Source organism: Sinocyclocheilus grahami, unplaced genomic scaffold (genome assembly GCF_001515645.1).
Source record: "Sinocyclocheilus grahami isolate Dianchi unplaced genomic scaffold, SAMN03320097.WGS_v1.1 scaffold308.1, whole genome shotgun sequence".
Taxonomy (NCBI): Eukaryota; Metazoa; Chordata; class Actinopteri; order Cypriniformes; family Cyprinidae; genus Sinocyclocheilus; species Sinocyclocheilus grahami.
The window spans coordinates 1348175-1369151 of record NW_015505487.1 but is presented as its reverse complement, the minus strand read 5'-3'; the positions used below and the strand labels follow the sequence as shown (position 1 = coordinate 1369151).

At 40.5% G+C, this 20977-nt stretch overlaps 1 protein-coding gene across 1 annotated transcript in view; it reads right to left on the bottom strand.

Annotated features, from left to right (window-relative positions):
* The window catches only part of LOC107601612 (titin-like), a 136615-nt gene that overhangs the window by 52197 nt on the left and 63441 nt on the right, over positions 1-20977 (bottom strand). Inside the window, exons 105-152 of the mRNA XM_016293856.1 lie at positions 20662-20946; positions 20419-20570; positions 20188-20335; positions 19920-20097; positions 19699-19820; positions 19330-19617; positions 18942-19238; positions 18675-18861; positions 18470-18585; positions 18085-18384; positions 17506-17805; positions 17292-17397; positions 16982-17178; positions 16565-16870; positions 16157-16435; positions 15750-16049; positions 15354-15656; positions 14854-15234; positions 14459-14761; positions 14077-14376; positions 13348-13644; positions 12884-13168; positions 12485-12778; positions 12039-12338; positions 11623-11931; positions 11217-11407; positions 10680-11109; positions 10287-10595; positions 9989-10170; positions 9763-9892; positions 9328-9627; positions 8805-9122; positions 8425-8721; positions 8041-8340; positions 7639-7953; positions 7403-7551; positions 7153-7303; positions 6748-7029; positions 6349-6651; positions 5912-6214; positions 5521-5802; positions 5101-5400; positions 4713-5015; positions 4313-4621; positions 3877-4158; positions 3489-3788; positions 3110-3403; positions 50-3019 (exon numbers count right to left, since the gene is read on the bottom strand). Coding sequence (XP_016149342.1) covers positions 50-3019; positions 3110-3403; positions 3489-3788; positions 3877-4158; positions 4313-4621; positions 4713-5015; positions 5101-5400; positions 5521-5802; positions 5912-6214; positions 6349-6651; positions 6748-7029; positions 7153-7303; positions 7403-7551; positions 7639-7953; positions 8041-8340; positions 8425-8721; positions 8805-9122; positions 9328-9627; positions 9763-9892; positions 9989-10170; positions 10287-10595; positions 10680-11109; positions 11217-11407; positions 11623-11931; positions 12039-12338; positions 12485-12778; positions 12884-13168; positions 13348-13644; positions 14077-14376; positions 14459-14761; positions 14854-15234; positions 15354-15656; positions 15750-16049; positions 16157-16435; positions 16565-16870; positions 16982-17178; positions 17292-17397; positions 17506-17805; positions 18085-18384; positions 18470-18585; positions 18675-18861; positions 18942-19238; positions 19330-19617; positions 19699-19820; positions 19920-20097; positions 20188-20335; positions 20419-20570; positions 20662-20946 — 15333 coding nt within the window. The remainder of the gene's footprint in view (positions 1-49; positions 3020-3109; positions 3404-3488; positions 3789-3876; positions 4159-4312; positions 4622-4712; positions 5016-5100; positions 5401-5520; positions 5803-5911; positions 6215-6348; positions 6652-6747; positions 7030-7152; positions 7304-7402; positions 7552-7638; positions 7954-8040; positions 8341-8424; positions 8722-8804; positions 9123-9327; positions 9628-9762; positions 9893-9988; positions 10171-10286; positions 10596-10679; positions 11110-11216; positions 11408-11622; positions 11932-12038; positions 12339-12484; positions 12779-12883; positions 13169-13347; positions 13645-14076; positions 14377-14458; positions 14762-14853; positions 15235-15353; positions 15657-15749; positions 16050-16156; positions 16436-16564; positions 16871-16981; positions 17179-17291; positions 17398-17505; positions 17806-18084; positions 18385-18469; positions 18586-18674; positions 18862-18941; positions 19239-19329; positions 19618-19698; positions 19821-19919; positions 20098-20187; positions 20336-20418; positions 20571-20661; positions 20947-20977) is intronic.

Genomic DNA, 20977 nt, shown 5'->3' with positions numbered 1-20977 from the left:
CATCAACAAACAAACATTTTACCAATTACTTGACTGTAGTTGGACATACCAACTGGATCTCTTGCAGTGAATGATCTGGATGGCTTGCTTGCATCACCAACTCCAATTTCATTTTCAGCCCTAACACGGAACTGGTATTCATGATTAGGCAGTAAACCTGTAACAGTCATCTGTGTCCCTGTAATTGGGGACTTAACAACAGGGGCCCACCGAATGGCATGCTCTTCTTTTTTCTCAAGAATATAACCAGTTATAGGTTTTCCGCCATCATTATCAGGAGAGCACCACATAACAACCATTTCTTCTTTTGTAATTTTGGTAACCTCTGGAGCATCAGGTACACCTGGTCTGCTGAACTGGGTCCTTGCAACAATGGACTCAGTTTCAACAGCAGGGCCAGCACCCATCTTGTTCTCAGCTCTCACTCGGAATATGTATTCATTTCCTTCGATAAGGCGAGTAACTTTAGCTGAATTGGTAATAATAGCTGCTGAATGAATTGACCACACACCTCTCTTTGTCTCACATTTTTCTATGATGTAGTTATAGATCTCACAACCACCATCATCTTCTGGTATCTCCCATGTAAGCTTGCATCTGTCCACAGAAATGTCTGACACTTTCAAGTCTCTAATAGGACCTGGTCTGTCAAGAACATTAACCTTGGCCTCAGCAGAGCAGGTTCCAGCAGTATTTGTTGCAGTAATTATGTATTTTCCAGTGTCTCCACGTCTTGAATTTGTGAGCAGGAATTTTGTGAAGTTGGTGCCAGTTTCAACTTGTACTCTTGGGCTTTTGGTGATATCTCCAGTGTCACCTTCTTTAGACCATTTTACATCAGGCTGAGGTTTACCTATAAGCTCTGCCTCAATTGGAATGGCATCTCCAGCTTTAACAACAAGAACACCCGCCAGTTTGACTTTGAGCTCTGGCTGTACAAGTTCCTCCTTTACAAGAACTTCAGCTGTCGTCACCCAGTTACTCTCTCCTCCCTCATTCTTAGTTTGAACTCTAAATTGATACATTTGGTTCTCAATGCATCTGTCAGCCATGAAATAGGTTTCCTTTATAGCACCTTTGTGTAATCTTTCCCATTCATCTGCTTCTTTAGGCTTCTTTTCAATATGGTAAGCAAGGTTACGACTACCACCATCGTATTCTGGTTTCTTCCATTTGAGAAAGACAAATGTCTTGCCAATTTCAGAGATTTGGAAGTTCTCTGGCTCACCAGGTTTCTCAACTGGATCAACAGCAAGGACTGGTGCTTTTGTTTCTGTTGGTGGACCAGCTCCAATTTTATTCTCTGCGCTCACACGGAAGAAATATTCACATTTCTCAACAAGTGGAGCTTTGAAAAGTCGTTTGGTGCAGTCAGAAGTAACAACTGTCCATCCTCTTTGACTTGGTTGTCTGCACTCAATTTTATAATTAGTAATTTCAGTGCCACCATTATCCTCTGGATTTTCCCAAGAAACCATACATGAGTCTTTAGTCACATAAGCAACCTTCAAATTCTGACAGGCTCCTGGAATATCAAGTACATTGACAATAATTGTAGCTTGTGCTTGACCACTGCTATTCTTTGCTTGAATTGCATATTTTCCATAATCAGCTCTAACAGCTTCCTGAATTACCAGCTCAACAAGAGGGAAGTTATTGTTCATCTCAGTGCGTTTATCTCTGCCTAAAACCCTTGCATCTTTAGTCCAAGTGATTTCAGGGTCAGGTCTGCCCTTAACACGGGTTACAAGGTTGATGATTTGCCCTGCTCTAACTGTTAGGAGGTCACGACAAGCAACATCAACAGTTACATCAGGGGGAACAAGAATGTCTTTGGCAAGCACAGTTTCCGTGAGTTCTCTTGGCTCACCATCTCCAACCTTGTTTGAGGCTCTAATACGAAATCTGTACTCTGTGCCTTCACTAAGTCCAGGTACTCTAAATACACAAAACTTGATTAGATCCTTATTTATTCTATCCCACTGTGCAGAACCTGATTTCTGGCATTCAACAACATAGCCTAGGATGGGGCTGCCACCATCTCTGGAAGGTTTGGTCCATACCAAATCTGCATATGACTTGCTCCAGTCCTTCAGCTTAATGTTACTTGGAGGCCCTGGAGGAGTAATTGGACGTTTAGCTTTCACTGGGTCTGATGGATATGAAGGCTCACTTACACCAGCAACATTTTCAGCAAAGATTCTGAATTCATAGCTATTGCCCTCAAACAGACCACAGACCCTGTATCTTACATCCAAGACTGGTGTTTTGTTGACTCGAATCCATTTACCAGTCATCTCCCTGCGCTCAACAATGTAGCCACTTACAGGGCTTCCACCATCAGTTTCTGGTTCAGTCCATGACACTGTTACAGCATTTTCTGTTATGTCAGAACATGTTGGTTGGCCAGGAGGACCTGGTGGATCAAACATATGCTTGGCAATAGTGGGAGGACTTTCAAGGCCAGCACCAATGCCAATTTTATTCTCAGCACGTACACGTACAATATATTCACGTCCCTTCTCCAAACGTGGGACTTTGGCCTTTGTGCTTGTGCTTCCAGAACTCACAACGGACCACGGCTCCCAAGGCTTCTTGACATCCTTCTTCTCTACAACATAGTTCATCAAAGGTGTGCCACCATCATCTTTTGGTTCACGCCACTGGATTATCATATGATCAGGGGTAACCTCAAGGATATTTACAGGACCAACCGGAGCAGATGGAACATCAAGGACTGTAACATGTAGAGCAACAGACTTGCTTCCAGCAGGGTTTGCCACAGTAAGGCCATACTCTCCGCTGTCCGTTCTGACACATTCACTAATAGTCAAGACAGTTGAATTTCCTTCAGTAACAATCTTACATTTGCCCTCAGTTTTAAGCTCATTTCCTTCACTTTGCCACTTGGCTGTTGGAGCTGGGATTCCATGCATGACCGCTGGGAGGACGACTGTACTGCCAGCTTTCACAACAAGACCCTCAATAAGCTTCACATCAACTTCAATAGTTGGAGCCACTGAAAAAAAAAACATTTAATTAACCTTGAGCATAATAAAATGTAATATGTTGTCAGTAATTTTTAAATATAATATTGTGTAAGCCTTACAGGTTTTCTCCTGGCAAGTAATTGGCACACTGGTGTCTGGTCGGCTTATGCCAATTGCATTTTGTGATTTTACACGGAATCTGTAGGTTTTGCCCTCCACAAGTCCAGTAACATGGCATTGAGGATTGCTGACAGTCTTGAAGGTCACCCAGTCGGTGGCACCTTCTTCTTGCTGTTCAACAATGAATCCGGTGATCTCACTTCCACCTGTGCGATCAGGCCACTCCCATTGAAGCCATACTTCAGTTTTGTCTGCATCCACATGATGCAGATTCTTGGGTGGACCAGGAGGATCTTTAGGTAAAAATATACAAATTAATTAAACAAACTGGTATAAAATAGTTAAGCATTTAAAAGTAACATTATATTTAATACTTACAAAGTGGATCAACTGCCTTGATAGGCTTGGTGGTTTCAACAAATGCACTCCTGCCAAACTGATTCTCAGCTGCAACTCTGAAGAGATACTGAATTCCCTCCATCAGATATTGAGCCATAAGGCTAAGCTTTTTAGATGCAGCACAAACTGGAACCCAGTTCTCAGCTGCTACATCTTTCTTTTGCACAACATAGTGGGAGATCACAGCACCACCATCATCTTCTGGCTTTTGCCATGTCAGGTAAGCTGACTCACTTGTGACTTCAGAGATTTTAAGATTCCTTGGTGGTCCAGGTTTATCTAAAAAAAAAAAGAAAAGATTCTAGATATCTAGCTAATTATAGAAAATATGTATACTGTTAAGTGTTTATTCTTAAAACATTCTTACCAAGAGCAAGAACAGTGCAGGTAGCAGATTTTGTTCCAGCTGCATTTTGAACTGTGATGGTATAATTGCCACAGTCAGCACGGGTACACTTCTTAATGTGAAGTTTGCTTCCACTTGCTGTGACCTCAATAAGACAATGAGCAGGAACGTCACCATCATTCTTTTTCCAAGAGACAGTGGGAATTGGCATGCCCTTAAATGTGGCACTAAGTGTGATGTCTGTTCCAACCATGGCAAGGTGGTCACGTGCCATATTGGCATCTAACAGCAACTCCGGTTCCTCTGCATGAGAATTGAGATTAGAAGGATATGAATTATTAATTTTTTTTATCTTTCAGTATGTGAACAACATACCTCCAGTTAAATATGTGTAATTATAAAGCAACAGCTACCTTTCAACATTTTCTGAAAATGTAAACAAAAAGGAAGAAATTACCAAGTCTGTCATGAACTTTCACTGGTTCCTTGACATAAGCAGGCTCAGATTTTCCAGCTGCATTCACGGCCATAATTCTGAATCGAAACTCTCCACCTTCTGGTAGATTTGTCACAACAAACTTGGTGTCTGGGCATGATTCAGGTGATTCATTTGCCTGGATCCATTCGATTGCACCGGGCTTCTGATACTCAATCAAGTAACCAAATATTTTCCCTTTACCATCATGGCGAGGAACACGCCATGACAGACTTACAGAATCTTTAGTCTTGTCAACAGCTTCAGGCAAAACAGGTGGGCTTGGCTTAACTATTAAAGAATAAGTGAATAAATAATTATCAAAAGTACTATTTCTTGATATGCATTAAGAAAAAGAAACCATCAAAACATCAAGACCTACCAATGGGATCCTTAGCAAGAATAGGTTTACTGGGAAGGCTAGGATCTCCAGTTCCAATTTCATTCTCTGCCATTACACGGAATTCATATTCACAGCCTTCAACGAGGTCTTGTACCCTATACTGTGTAGCAGGGTAGATTGGATCTCTGGTTGCACGAGACCATCTCTTAGCTGTGGGCTCCTTCCTCTCCAATATATAGTTTGTTATGGGCTTTCCACCATCACGAGGACGGTTCCAAATCACCAGTGCTGAGTCATGGAAGACGTCTTTTACAGTGGGTTGCTCAGGTGCCTCAGGTACCCCTGTAATAAGGTGAAGGATATCAGGAACAAAACATAAAATGTTTATAGGTTTAAATTTACAATATTTTTTTGTGTTTTTACATACTGAATAGATCTTTAGCTTTCATCTCCTCTGACTCCAGTGGGTCACTTATGCCATACAGGTTCTCAGCACTAATTCTTATGATGTATTCACGACCCTCTACAAGCTTAGGTACTTTGCAGCGGGTTTTTGTGGTGGCAGATGTTACAGTTGTCCACATGTCCCTGTTTACATCTCTCTTCTCAATGATGTAGTTAGAAATTTCACATCCACCATCATCAAGAGGGGGCTTCCAAGAAATAACCATGTGATTTCGGTGAACTTCCTCAAATACAACTGGGCCCTCTGGAGGCAATGGTCGATCTAAAAATGCACAAAATATACATAGATAAGAGAGGTTGTCATCAGACCAAAATATGTATTTTTTTATTCATCATATTATTTTATAGTTTAGTAAACATTTGTTTGTTTCATGAGACTTACCTGCAACTGTGACATTACAAATGCCTTTACGAGCACCAGTACAGTTTTCAACTGTCACACAGTATTTGCCACTGTGTCCACGCTGACCTTTAATAATACCCAGGCACATAGTGGTAGTAGTATTTTTGAACTTGATGTGGTCATCTGCTTTTAGTTCCTTGTCATCTCTTGACCAGGTGACAGTTGGGGCTGGTTTTCCAGTATACCGCCCCTGTAGTGCAAAGCTTTCACCAACACGAACAACAACCTTATCACGGAAATCCAGCTCAATTGTAGGGGGCTCTAAAATGGGGAAAAAGAAAAATATCACATCATGAACACTTAGATAATAGCTAGTGTAATGTGGTGTACCAAATGAAGAACAATTGAAGAGCTAAAAAAAAAAACTCACCAAGTTCGTCTTTACATGTAATTGGCTTAGTGGAGAAGGATGGTTTGCCTGGGCCAACTTCATTCACTGCACTGACACGGAATTCATAGGTGTCGCCTTCACGAAGACCATCATAAGTGTACTTCCTATCCATAAGTTTCTCTTTGGTCAGTCTGACAAACTTGTCTTTGCCAATCGTGCGAGCCTCAAGAATGTAGGATAACACCTCAGACCCTCCATCATACTTAGGTGGCTTCCAAGTCACACTAATATAGTCTTTGGTGATGGCAGTCACCTCAAGATCTTCTGGACGGTCTGGAACATCTAGTCAAAAAGAGGTCAAATGATGATTAGCTACCATCAATGCGGAATTTTATTGTACAGTTGCATTAATTGGTCATATAGTTTTAAGCTATTTTAAAACCAGAAAAAATAGAAAAATAAAGAAAAATACTTACTAATGCGATCTTTAATCACAATTTCACATGCTGTTTGGCAGAAAGGACCTACTCCAATTGCATTTTCAGCTGCGACTCTGAAGAAATATTCCTTTTTAAGCACCAGATTATTTACTACAGCATTTTGTCTGCCTGCTGTATAGAAGCAAGATGTCCAAGCCTTGCGATCAGCTTCACGTTTCTCAATTATGTAGTTGGAGATGGCAGATCCACCATCATCATCAGGGAAAAACCAGTTCAGCTTGCATGAGTCACTTGTAAGGTTTTCTGCTGTAAATGGTACCCCCACTGGACCAGGGATGTCTGAAGTAGCAAAATAAGAAAAGAAACTGTAGTTTCTATAACATAGCTATTTCACAGTAATGTATAGATTATTCGTGTCTGATAATTCTTACTTACCAAGAACGTCAACAATAACAGACTTCTTCACTTCTCCTCCATCATTCTTGGCTGTTATTGTATAAACACCTCGTTGTGCCCTAGTGCAATCTTTAATTACCATGGAACAGCTGATTGAGGTGGTTTCAATAACAGCTTCTGATGGGACTGGATACCCATCTCTGCTCCATGTTATCACAGGTGGAGGTTGACCTGACACATAAGCGATGATACGAATAACACCTCCTGCATGAATAACCATCTTCTCCTTTACTGAAATGTCCAGCTCAAGGACTGGCAAAACTGAAATGGCAGAAACAAATTTTCATTAAATTATTATTGCATATAAATCCTTACGTTTTTTTCCCTCCGCACAAGCAATAAAATAGCACTTCATTTGCAGAATGTTGAATCACTGAGACTTACTTATCCGGTCCTTCATTTCAAGAGCATCAGCAACTTCGCCTGGTTCACTCAGACCAGCAGCATTGAATGCCAAAACTCTAAACTTATACAATGCATTCTCTTTCAGTCCAGTGACCACAACTTTAGTACCTCTAACTTCCTTGTCTTTGGCCTGGAACAGAAGGAAGATTTTATTTGTAATGTATAAAGAGTACATGAACATGTTTTGCTAAAATGTAAATATTTGGGTATACATAAATCTTAAACAAACCTTAACCCATGCTTCTGTGCCCTCCTCTTTGTATTCAACATGGTAGCCCATTATCTTTGAACCTCCATCCTTCAATGGTGGAATCCATTCCAAGTCTGCTGTGGTCTTAGTCCAGTCCGTGACTTTCGGAGTTGGGGGCGAAGGAGGAGCTATAAGAAAACAGGTTTGTCATAGTTTGAATCTCTATTACTAAAAAACGATATGCCATTGGATCTGACACTGTATTGTTTTCCTACCTATTGGATCTCTAGCAAATGTTGGATCAGATGGCTCACTTGGAGGTCCACATCCTGCTGCATTAATTGCAATCACGCGGAACAAATACTGAGATCCCTCAATGAGCCCTGTGACTCTGTGTGACACACCAAGTGGCATGGGCCTGACTGGATCACGAGTTACTCTGCTCCAGCGTTTAGATGTGGTTTCTTTACGCTCAAGCCAGTAGCCTGTGATTGGAGTGCCTCCATCTGAGTCTGGCTCTTCCCAGTTCACAGTCATGGCGTCTATTGTGATGCTAGAGAGTGTTGGCTTGTCACATTGGCCAGGTGGCACTAAAAAATAGACATAAAATAACAGTGTTATCAAGTGAAATAAATGTAGGACTAATCTAAACTTTAAATATGTGAATGAATACTTACTGAACACATCTCTGGCTACTTCAGGTTCACTATCAAGAGGATCACCAACACCATATTTGTTTTGAGCCCTAATCCTGAAAATGTACTCATGGCCTGGCATTAGATTGTCAACCGTGAATATTCTCTCTTTGGGTTCACTAGTGACAGGTATCCAAGTCTTCCTGTTGGCAACACGTCTCTCAATAGTGTAATTTGTAATTTTGGAGCCACCATCATCCTTAGGAGGCAGCCATGACAGTGTTATCTGTTCAGCATGAATTTCCTCAAATTTAATGGGTGCAGATGGAGCCCCAGGACGCCCTGTTTAAAAGAAGAAAGAATTATGTTACTTCTAAAAACAACACCTACATCTCTTCATATGAAAAATTGGTTGTTGAAATTTACCTAGAACATTAAGCCTCATTTCTTTGGAAATGGTGCCAAGGCTGTTGCTAGCAGTAAGAGTGTAGAGGCCTGTATCTGAGCGTTTGCCCTGCTGGATCAACAGTGTGCAGCTATCATCAGACACAAGTTTGTTAATGTGCTCATCATACTCAACATCAACCTTGTTTTCACTTTTGTGAGGAGGAGCCTTCTGCCATGTAAGTGTTGGAAATGGACAGCCCTTAATCATAGCAACAATATGAATATCTGCACCCTGTTCAACCTCCATGAATTCTGGAAGCTCAATGGAAGGTGCCCCTAAAAGTGAAAGGAAGAAATAATTTGTACACCATGCAACCCAAATTCACTGAATTCCTTTATGTGTGTTGCTTTGTACGCACTGTTCTGGTCCTTAATAATGATTGGTCCAGCTGTAGAGGATGGTCTACTGGCACCAACCTCATTCACAGCCTTAACACGGAATTCGTATTCAGCACCCTGGTGGAGATCCTCCACGTTGAAAGTGGTGGTATCAATATCACGGCGGTTGCACTGTCTCCAGGACTCTTGCTGGTTTCCACTGCTATCCCACCACAGACGTTCAACATTGTAGTGAGTTACAGGTGCACCACCATCATTCTTTGGTGGCTTCCATGTCAGAGTCACAATGCCCTTGGACACATCAACGATTTTGACTCTTGTGGGTGGATCAGGAGGATCTGCAAAAATTCAGTGTTATGAATAGTCAGGATAAACTGTATTTAAAAAATTTTTATTTTACAAAAGCACATTGTTTTGTTGTTATTATGACTATGCACAAATAGAAGTAGACCCTTTGCAGTTTCAAATGATGCCTTATCTGTACAATCAAAGATCGGTGCGGTCTTCGGGTTAATGATAGACTCGTTTACAAAATACACTTACGAATAGGATCTCTGGCTTTAGTCCGCTGAATGGTTGTGATATGAGGTCCTAAACCAAAGCGATTCTCAGCTCTTACACGGAACAAGTATTCTTGTCCTTCAATGAGGTCTGGCACAACTAAGGACTGTGTTGCGCAAGCTGGGTTGACCTTTGTCCAAGCCTTTCCTTCAACAGTCTTTTTCTCAACAAAGTAGCTCTTGATTCTGTCACCCCCATCACAGTCTGGTGGCTTCCAGCTTAGTCTACATGTTCCACGTGTGATGTCACTGACTTTGAGATCTGTAGGAGTTCCAGGCAAATCTAGAAAAAAAAGCGACATGGTATAATGAGATATGATATTATGTGATATAATACATACTTCTAAACTTATGTTTTAATGAAACTACTACTGTTTCAGGTTGTGATGTTTTGTATTTTAAATATAATGTTGCTTACCAAGTACATTCACGCGCACTTTAACGATTTTGGTGCCAGCCTGGTTGCTAGCAGTGATGATGTATCGCCCAGAGTGGTTTAATTTACATTCAGGGATTGTCACTACTGATGTTGTATCACTGGATGATATCTGCAAAGTTTAAATGTAAAATGTATTATTTAAATAATGCATGTTTGTTTGGACTTAACAAACTGAGTGTTTTGAAAAAAATATTAATAATCCTACTTCTGAATCCTCTGGCAAAGTATGACGCTCATTCTTTTTCTCTGTTGGGGCAGTTCCATCAAAGTCCCATGTAACATTCGGAATAGGTTTGCCAGAGATGGTGGCTGGAATCTTGATGGTTGTTCCAGCACGACAATTCAGAAGCTCATGAGCTGTAACCTCCATGGTAATGACAGGTTCCTCTGTGAACAAGTCGAGTTACACATATCTTTAATCATATATAATTTTCTACATGTACTGTATGTATTAACTATTACTCTATATTATTGCAACACATCTGCACAAAAGTAAGGCTTACCCAGAATATCTTGTACAATGGTATCGGCAGTTCTGGGACTTGGCTCAGATTCACCAGCAGCATTTACAGCAACAATCCTGAACCTGCATTTTTTATTCTCTTTAAGCCCTGACACAGTGTATGAATTGGTTAGGATCAGCTTATCCAGTGTATTGATCCTTTTCCACTCATGTGAACCTTCATCCTGAACTTCAACAATGTAACCCTTTATTGGACTTCCTCCATCTTTTTCTGGTGAGGTCCAGGAAAGACTCACACTGCTTGTGGTTTTGTCTGATACTTCAGGTGCTGGTGGTTGACCTGGTGGGTCTACAAGTAACATTTAAGAATGTAAAGTTTTATTCATTAGAAACTGGAATTCATAAATCTATCAACATAAGAAATATTACTTACTTCTTGGATCAAGTGCAAACACACACTCTGTTGCTTCACTTGGAGGTCCAACGCCAGCTGCATTCTGAGCCATTACACGGAACTGGTACTCGGCACCCTCAATAAGGTGGAGCACATTGTATTCCAGGCCCTTGACTGCTGGTTTTGTTACTGGAGCCCTGTTAACACGACTCCAGTACACAGCTCCTCTCTCTCTCTTTTCAAGCCAGTAGCCTTGAATGGTTGAGCCACCATTGTCTTTTGGAGGCTCCCAAGTGACCAACATGGATGAGCAAGTGTGACCAATAATCCTTGGTCTCTGGGGAGGCCCAGGAAGACCAAATTGATCTTTGAGTACAACCTTTTCTGATTCACAACCATCACTGACCCCATACTTGTTCTCAGCTTTGATCTGAAACTGGTAGGTACCATAGGCCTCCAACTTGTACACCTTCAGAAGGGGATTAAATCACATTTAGAGCATCTAAAAGCACATATCACAGTCTCATTCTAAAAAGAACTGTCTCATAGTAATATGTATTAATAATATATATTAACCCCATAACGTCTGTCTATGATGCAGCATGTCAACTGTTCCCAGTCAGACTTCTTTTTGCTGGCATCTCTCTTCTCAATGATGTAGTTAGTGAGGTCACTTCCACCATTGTCCTCTGGAGCATCCCAGGTTAGGTAGCAAGACTCAGCTTTGATGTCAGACACCACAATGTTTCTTGGTGCCAATGGGCGATCTAGGGAAACAACACCACCACAGTTATGACATCCCCTCAATGCATCATTAAAGTAATCTTGTAACAGAACTGCTGAAAATAAAGAGTTGCATTCTACATAACTTAATTACAGGAAAAGCACCATGTAACTTGTAACAACCAATACTACTTCCCATTTGGTGAAAATTCTATAAGCTTAAGTAAAATCAAATACTGAACATGATTTAAAGTCTTACCCAAGATATCCACTCGTATTGTCCGTTGACCTACTCCACGGGTATTTGTGGCAGTTAACTTGTAAATGCCTGTATCTTGTCTTACAGTTTCAGGAATACCAATTTTGGTATTGATAGTTTGCCTGTTAATCTCCTCCGATTCCAATGTCATTGTCTCAGTAGGTTGGTCAATAACTACTCCATTCTTTGTCCACTCAAAGGTAGGCAAGGGCAGGCCAAGAATTTCAGCAGGAATTTCAATAGCTGCTCCCTTCTTGACAATAATGGCATCACTCTTAAAGAATTTCAACCACTTAACAGTTGGTGAATCTGAAATAGAGGAAAAATATAAATGAAAAGAGTAAGGTATGAACTTGATAAAAAACAAATGTGTTCAAAAGTTGTCAATGATTTACATTATAGGGAGTGATACATACGTTCATCATCCTGAATATTGACACTGATTGGTTTGGATGGTTCTCCATCTCCAATCTCATTGACAGCTTTGACTCTGAAGTCATAAATCATGTTCTCAGAGAGACTTTCCAGAGTGATGGTGAGGTCTTTGCAGAGTTGCCGATTGGCAACATCAAATTCGTTGCTGTCTTGTCTCATCTTTTCAACATAGTAACCTCTGATTGGAGAACCACCATCGCTACGGGGAGGTTCCCAAGTCAAAGTAATAGTGTTCTTGGTCCTTTCCGTATAGTGCAATTTCTCTGGAGCAGATGGAACTCCTAAAATTTAAATAAAGTCAACATTGTTTATTGTATACGTATGAAAACAAGTAATACAAATTATAAAATGAACATAATTTAAATGTATTTTCAATAATGAGATAAAATAATTTTTTCTCATGAATTTATTATTCTGTTTTATTTACCTTTGGGATCCACTGCTAAAACAGGTCCAAGGTCAACAGGAGCACCAAGGCCATACTTGTTCCTTGCAACTACACGGAACATATATTCTTCTCCATCAAGAAGACCAACAATGTCACATTTGCAAGCAGCAACTTCTAAGGGTTGTCTGTAAATGTGCATTTTGGCATCTTTTCTTTCAACAACATAGCCCATGATGTCACTTCCACCATTATCCAGAGGATCTGACCAGGTGAGTGAAATCATCTTCTTGGTCACATGAACTGTCTTAAGGTCAACCACTGGTCCGGGAACATCTTTTGTACAAAAAAAATAAAATTAGAACAAGAAACATCCCAATCAGAGGTTATATTTCAGGTTTTAAAAGCAAACAATTTTTTAAAGAAAATAATTTAACTTACCCATCACATCCACCTTAACGGAGGCAGACTTTGTTCCGCTGGGGTTGGTACCTGTGATCTGGTATATGCCATAGTCAGTTCTCAAAGCATTTTTGATGGTTAAACTGCTGTTTTTTCCTTCTGTCTCAATAACTGTGTGTTCCTTGTCTGGCTCTGCATCGTCTTTTGTCCACTTAACTTCTGGTACAGGGCGACCAGTAACAACAGCAGGGAGACGCAACGTTTCTCCAGCTCTAATGATGACTCCATTCCTTACAGAGACATCAAACTCAACCCCTGGGGCCTCTGTTAATTCAGTACAGATTTAAAATGTGATTAGAATTTCTCTAATAATTGCAAAGCAATGCTAAGAGACATTTAAATCGAGACTCATTGTTTGAAAAAAATTTTTTTTATCGCTTTAGGTCCTCCGTTGCACTCACTGTTTGTAGAAAGTAGAAAGTGCCACAAGTTTTTCTACATACCTTCAGGTTCTTTGGCCTGAACAGGTTCAGTCATGCCTGGGGCACCATGACCTGCTTCATTTACAGCATACACACGAAGATAATAATCTGCTCCCTCAGTCAGTCCAGTCACAGTGTATTTGCGGTCTTTGCATCTAAACTCAGTGCAGCGGACCCACTCTTTCTCTCCAACCAGACAGCGCTCAACATGATATCCAAGGATTTCTCCACCACCATTGTACAATGGAGGTACCCAACTGATATCGATAGTTGTGTTTGTGACATCAACAATTTTTGGTGCAGGAGGGCCAGGTGGTACTGCAAAAATATTGTTACATTTAGTATAAATCATGAGTTTGGTAGCACTTTAGTGTGGTGATCATTTCTCACTATTAACTAACTATTAAATACAACCTTTGCCTCAATAAACTCCTAATTTGCTGTTTATTAATAGTTAGTAAGGTAGATGTTAGGTTTAGGTATGGGGTAGGATTAAGGGATCTAAAATATGGTCATGCAGAATAAGGCATTAGTATGTGCTTTATAGGTACTAATAAACAGCCAATATGCTAGTAATATGCATGATAATAAGCAATTAGTTAATAGTGAGAATGTGTCCCTAAAGTGTTACCATGAGTTTTATACTGATAAAAAAAAACAACTATGAAACCAATCACAATTAAATATTTATACCAATTGATAGCCATATTTCCATATTTTTAATGTTTCATTTTAATTTTTCACACTTACAGATTGCATCCATTGCAGTCTGAGGGTCAGTTGGTGGACTGAATTCTCCCGGGCCAGCAAGATTTTCAGCACAGACCCTGAATATGTAAACAAGGCCTTCCATAAGACCCTCAACCTTAACCGACAATGCATTAAGAAGATTGCTGTTCACTCTGGTCCAATATTTGCTGTTGACTTCACGTCTCTCAACCCAATAGCCCAAGATAGGGCTACCATTGTCCTTTGGCTCATGCCAGCTGAGAGCAGCTGTGCTGGAAGTGACCTCTCCAATTCTAGGCATGTTGGGAGCATCAGGTGGTTCTGAAAAACAACATTCAAATAATTTCAAATAAGCCATAATATAAGACAACTACTGTTCAAATATAACTAAAATATAATTTACCAAACTGATTCTTCGCAATAAGTGGTTCAGAGTAGCATGGATGTCCACAGCCAAACTTGTTTTCGGCTGTGACTCTGAAGATGTACTCCTTTCCTTCAATAAGCTTGGTTACAGGGTAATTGTATCCCTTGTGGGTCGAGGTCACAGTTACCCAACCAATCTCATCAGTAGTGTTGTCTTTCTTTTCCAGTATGTAGTTGATGATCTCACTGCCACCATCATCAAGAGGTGCATCCCACATGCAAACAACAGAGGTGTTCCTGATCTCATCAAATCCAAAGTTAACAGGGGGGCCAGGCTTATCTGTAAGTTACAACAAGCAGAAATGTTAATAAATTTTTTTCATTAAATAAATTCTTAAGAAGATAATCATTGTAGTTCCAAAAGTAACTCGCCAAGAACATTGACTTCACATGACGCTGTTGCAAAACCATGGGGATTCTCAACTCTGATAGTGAAAATTCCATGGTCAGTTCTGATGGCATCACGCACCATCAGAGCAGTTTCACTCCTTTTGCTCTGGTCGAATGACAGGCGATCTAAAAGTGGTGGATGGAATTCTTCTTCAGGTTCAGGCTGAACAGACTTCTTTTTCTTCTTTTTCACAATTTCAGTTTTTTTCTTAGCTGGTGGCTGCCTCACATTCTCATCATTTCTAAGCCATGTAACAGTTGGGTAGGGAGATCCAGATATGTAAGTATCCAATCTAATCTCCTCGCCCTTTTTGATACTGAGGCCAGATGCAATACGGGCATGGAGTGATACCTTTGGTGGTTCTGAAAAAAACAAACAAAAACAAAACAGTTATATGTAATGTTTTACTTGACACACTGAAGAGTTAGAAAAGTTCACATATTCGAAATGAAACTGTAATAGATTTAGTTTTTTAACATACCAACAGGATCAGCAGCCTTAATCAATGGTGTACTGCGAGATGGGTCACTTGCTCCTGCAATGTTCTCTGCACGGACACGGAACTGGTATTCCTTTCCTTCCGTCAAGCCAGTAACAGTGTAGGAGAAACCAGGTACCAGATTTGGAATGCATCTTTCAAATCTGTCACCATCTTTTTCAATCTTCTCAAGAATGTACCCTGTGATTGGGCATCCACCATCATATGGTGGAGCCATCCAAGTAACAGTGATTGAATTTGAGGTGGGATTGTGTCCTTCAACCTCAATTGGTGGGTCTGGGCGTTCTATAATTAATAATGATAATAATGAAAATAATAGATAATAAGAATGTACATAAAATATAATTAATATTAATTTGAAAAATGAATTAAACTTACGTTTTTGTTCTTCTGTTATGACAGGATTACGGAGTTCAAGAAACTCGCCACTACCAATCTTGTTGACAGCCTTCACTCTGAAGTAATATTCACCATTGAGCATAAGATCTTTGACCACAAAACTTAAAACATTGTCTCTAGACATCACAGGTAAAAATGTCTTCTTCTGAGCTTCCCTACGCTCTAGAACATAGTGCAAGATCGGGCTACCACCATCACTCTCTGGAGGCTCCCAAGAGATCTTGCAAGAGTCCTTGGTGACCTCACTGGAAGAGATGTCCTTACATTGTCCAGGCAGACCTTTTAATGGAAAATATGAGGCATTGAGGTATTTTTGAGCAGTAGGCTTTATAAGTGTGACAAGTGGAATCAGTTAAAACAGTTTGTATAACTAAATAGTTTCTTACCGATCACTTTTACGTTGATTGTGCCAGTTATTGAACCTAGACTGTTCTCAAGAGTAACAGTGTACTCGCCAGCATCTTCGTGTTTACACTTGAGAAGCTCCAGGTGAACACGATTGAGTTCACATGTCAACGTCAGTCTGTCTTCAGTCTTTAATTCAGTGTCACCCTTTTTCCAGACCATTGATGGTTTTGGTATTGCTCTGTATGGGATTTTTACGTCCATCTTCTCACCCTCAACAATTACAATGTCTTGGGTCTTGAGATCCATGGTTGGTGCACCTTTAAAATATTGAAAGATGTATTAAATACCAGTGCCAGAACAATAAAACAAAATATATATATACACACACACACACACACACACACTTATATACACTCATTCACAATGAATAACTGAATAGTCCTTACAGTCAGGGTCTTTAGCAAAGACACCATCTGAAATTTCAGAGGGATCACTGACTCCAATCGCATTGATAGCACGAACTCTCAGAACATATTTTTTCTCAGGAATGATGCCTTCCTCAGCCTTAAACCTGAGCTCTTTGACAGGACGAGCATTAATCCTCATCCACTTCTCAGTTCCAGCTTCCGACAGTTCAACATGGTAGCCTGTGACTGGACTTCCGCCATTCTTTTCTGGAGCTTTCCATGTAATGTTGATGTGCTCTCTGCTGGCATCAACAATCTTAACTTCAAGTGGAGGAGAAGGTGGACCTAAAAATCCACATTAATCAATCAAGATTATGGTGTGTACATAATCTTCTATTACTAGCATTAGACCCGTATGTGTCAAATGCTATGCAATTATGCATAAAGTTAACATACTTATGGGATCCTCAATGGTCATGATAACAGTAGGTTCACTTGGGTGGCCAACTCCAGCTTCATTCTCAGCACGGACCTGGAACTGTACCTCAGAGCCTTCATCAACATCAGTCACCCTGTACTTGCATTCAGGGCCAGATGTCTTTCCAGACTTAACCCAGCGTGTGCCTACCTTCTCTTTCTTTTCAATAACATACCTATGAAAAGAATGGTTCATAAGACTTTTCTCTTTTTGCCTTGAACACCACATGCAAACACATCCTTTTGTTTGAATTTTACAAAACCAGTGTTTTATACTTAATGTGCATACTTGGTTATTGGTCTTCCACCATCACTGCTGGGTGGTTCCCATTTCAGGTCAACATGTCTCTTGGACACCTCAACAACAGTCAAAGCGTAAGGTGGTCCAGGGTTTGCTAGAAAAGACAAGAATTACTTGAAATGAAAATTGAAAATTAACACACACACACACACACACACATAAATATATAAAATAGCTACAGATAAAATGTTGTTCAACTTACTGAAAGTATCCTTGGCCAAAACAGAGTCCTCTAGTTCACAAAACTCGCTTACACCAACTGCATTCTCAGCAGCAACACGGAACACATAAAGAGAGCCTTCATTCAGTGGAGTGACAGTATACTTGGTTTCTTTCACTGTGGTATCCACAGGCTGCCAGGCCCTGCGTCTGACATCCCTCTTCTCAACAACAAAGTTGGTGATCGGAGAGCCACCATCACTATCTGGTTCAGTCCATTTCAGGTCACAGTTGATTTTAGTAATGTTAACCACCTCAAGCCAGCGTGGGGCATTTGGAGGATCTGTTGGAATGAGAATAACAAAAATAATATTATTGTTTACAGATCATTGCAGGTTGAATACAAAAATCAGAGAATGTATTGAAAATTGGGGTTTAATATTATGATAACATTCTGGTTAAGTCATCGTACACACACAAATAAATGTCTTGCTTTTTTACTTCTAGATACTGATATCTAGATATATTCTTGATGATATGATCTTGATATATATAATAGTTGACTATAATGTTAAAATAATTATTAAACGAATCACTTTTCGAATCTTCTGTAAACACTCACAAAGTCTCTCTTTGCAGACAACAGGGTCACTTGGATCACTGGGTTCACTCTCTCCAGCAACATTGACGGCCTTGACTCTAAAAGAATACTCCTGCTTCTCCATCAGACCCTTCAATAAATGCTCTGTTGTTGGCACATCCTCAGCTACACGAACCCATTCCTCAGTTCCACTCTTTTGAAGCTCAATTATGTAGGACTCAATCTTAGCGCCGCCATCATGCTCAGGTCTGGTCCACTGCAGGTGTGCTGAAATCTTGGCAATGTCTTTGATGAATGGTTTCCCAGGGGCCCAAGGAGGATCTAAAATAACAACATTTGAGATTCATTATTTCAAATGTTAATTATTTAATTGCATCAACCATTGAAAAATAAATCCATAACATACCAATTGGATCTTTAATCAAAACTGGGTCAGTCTCAGCACTTGGCTTTCCTGGTCCTGCAAGATTCTCAGCCAAAACACGGAACCTGTACTTCTTCTTTGTTGGCAAACCTTTCACCCTGAAAAGGTAACATTAATTAGAGACTTTCTAGAGTTTTGCACTTCATTTACCATTTAAATACAGACACAATGAAAATGATTACCCTACCTGTACGATGTGTCCTTAACTGGCAGCTTGTTACACCTGATCCATTTGTCAGTCTCAGGATCAAACCTCTCAACCCAGTAACCAGTGATGGGGCTTCCACCGTCTTCATCAGGCTCAAACCAAGTCAGAGTTACAGCATCCTTTGTGATATCAGAAGGCTGAACCCTGGTTGGTGACCCAGGGGTATCTGAGTGACAGAGAAAGATAATTAATTTTGTAAATGTTAGGTAATAAATAAATAAATAATATAGTGTGTTGTATGCTTACCAAATGAATACTTTGCAACAATAGGCACATGCTCTGCAGGAGTCCCAATGCCATACTGGTTCTCAGCAGACACTCTAAAGATATACTCTTTCATAGGAACCAGTTTGGAGGCTTTGAAAGCAGTTTGTTTGATTGTAGCAGACAGTTTCTGCCACTCTTCTTTATCTGTGGGTCTCATCTCTACAATGTAATTGGTTACTGGGGAGCCACCATCATCTCTGGGAGCATTCCAGGCCAGACAGCAGGATTCATTGGTGATTTCAGAGATATCAAAAGCAGCCGGGGGGCCAGGTTTGTCTGTTTTTCAACATAATGACAAGACATTAATATTTACAATTACCACTGATTTCTTAATTTGATTATGCTGAAATGACAGATAACACCATACCAAGAATGTTGACGTCAACAGTTGCAGTGGCACGGCCACTAGTGTTGACTGCCTCAATTATATAGGTGGCCGTGTCAGATCTGGTTGTGTTTGCAATGGAAAGTGTGGAATGGCCAGGTTTTGTGTCGATAGTAATCCTATCATCTGGTTTCAGGACAAGGTCAGCCTTTGTCCATTTTACTCTTGGCTCCGGCTTGCCAAGCACATCAGCTGGCAGGTCAATCTTAGAGCCAGCCCTAGCAGTTAAGCCTGCTAGAAGCTTCACATCCAGCTGGATTTCTGGTGGCTCTGTAATATAATGTAAATGTTAATATATAGTGAATTCTAACTATTATTTAACTATTACATTGATGGACCTAGATCACTAACCTTTAGGATCTACAGCCAGGATCTCATCTGTAGCCTTGCATGGTCGGCTGGCTCCAAGTCTGTTCACTGCTCTCACACGATAGGCATACCACTGACCTTCAACAAGACCAGTCACCTGGAACCTGGGATACGTATAATGATAAAGATTACAGACATATATGAATAATTATTAAACACACTATGTGCCATTACAGGGATGCTCATGAAGAATCACCACTCACTTAAGCTCAGGTATGGGATCTCCACAGGCTTCCCATTTGTCAGTGCCACGCTGGCATTTATCAACAATGTAGCCCTTGATAGCAGCACCACCATCATATCTGGGAGGTTCCCAGAGCAGGAAGATGTTCTTCGCTGATTTGTCTCTCCATTTCAGGTTCTCAGGAGGGTCAGGGACAGCTGTATTTCAAACAAGTTTCATTCACTGTCAAATTGTTCTTTATTTCATACCCCTCAAACTAAAAGAATGTAACACTTTTGAAGACTTACTGGCTGGGGAGGACACATTGACGGGTTCATCAATGTATGCTGGCTCTCCTGGTCCACATTTGTTGCAAGCAATAACACTGAACAAGTACTCCTTGCCCTCAATGACATCTGTGATGGTGTACTCGAGGTCCTGTATGCCTGACATCACCTGAAGAGCAGATGTTGTTAGAACCTAAATGTTTCACTGAGTGTACAAATACTGTAAACAAGTAACTGTTAAAAACAGCTCACCTTGACCCAGGTCTTGCGGGAAACCTCTCTTTTCTCAATATTGTACCCACTTACAGGGCTGCCTCCATCATGCTCTGGTGCTTCCCACATTAGATGCACATGATGTCTGGTCACCTCTGCAACTTTGAAGTCTTTGGGTGCACTTGGACATGCTGAAAGGTGCAAAAAATGGGAATGTACATTAATTGCTGCGCAAAAACAACAACGTCGTAGGAGAATATAGTAGAAAGAAAATGTGCATACCAATAACATTGACTTCAATCTCTCCAGAGACAGTTGTCACATCATTCTCCAGTTGTAACGTGTATGTTCCTTTGTCTGGACGCACACTTGGAGCAACAACCAGTTCGGTGTATGTAGGCCTCGTAACCATGGAAACACGGTCTCCTGCAGTGAACTCTTTGTCACCAAATGTCCACTTGGGTTTGGGGACAGGATATCCCGTAATGGGAACTCGGATGACAAGAGCATTGGGAACAATGACCTCCAGACCATTTTTAAATCCACTGAGGTCCATTGTGGGACCCACTAAAGGTGGAAAAGAAAATGTACACATTTA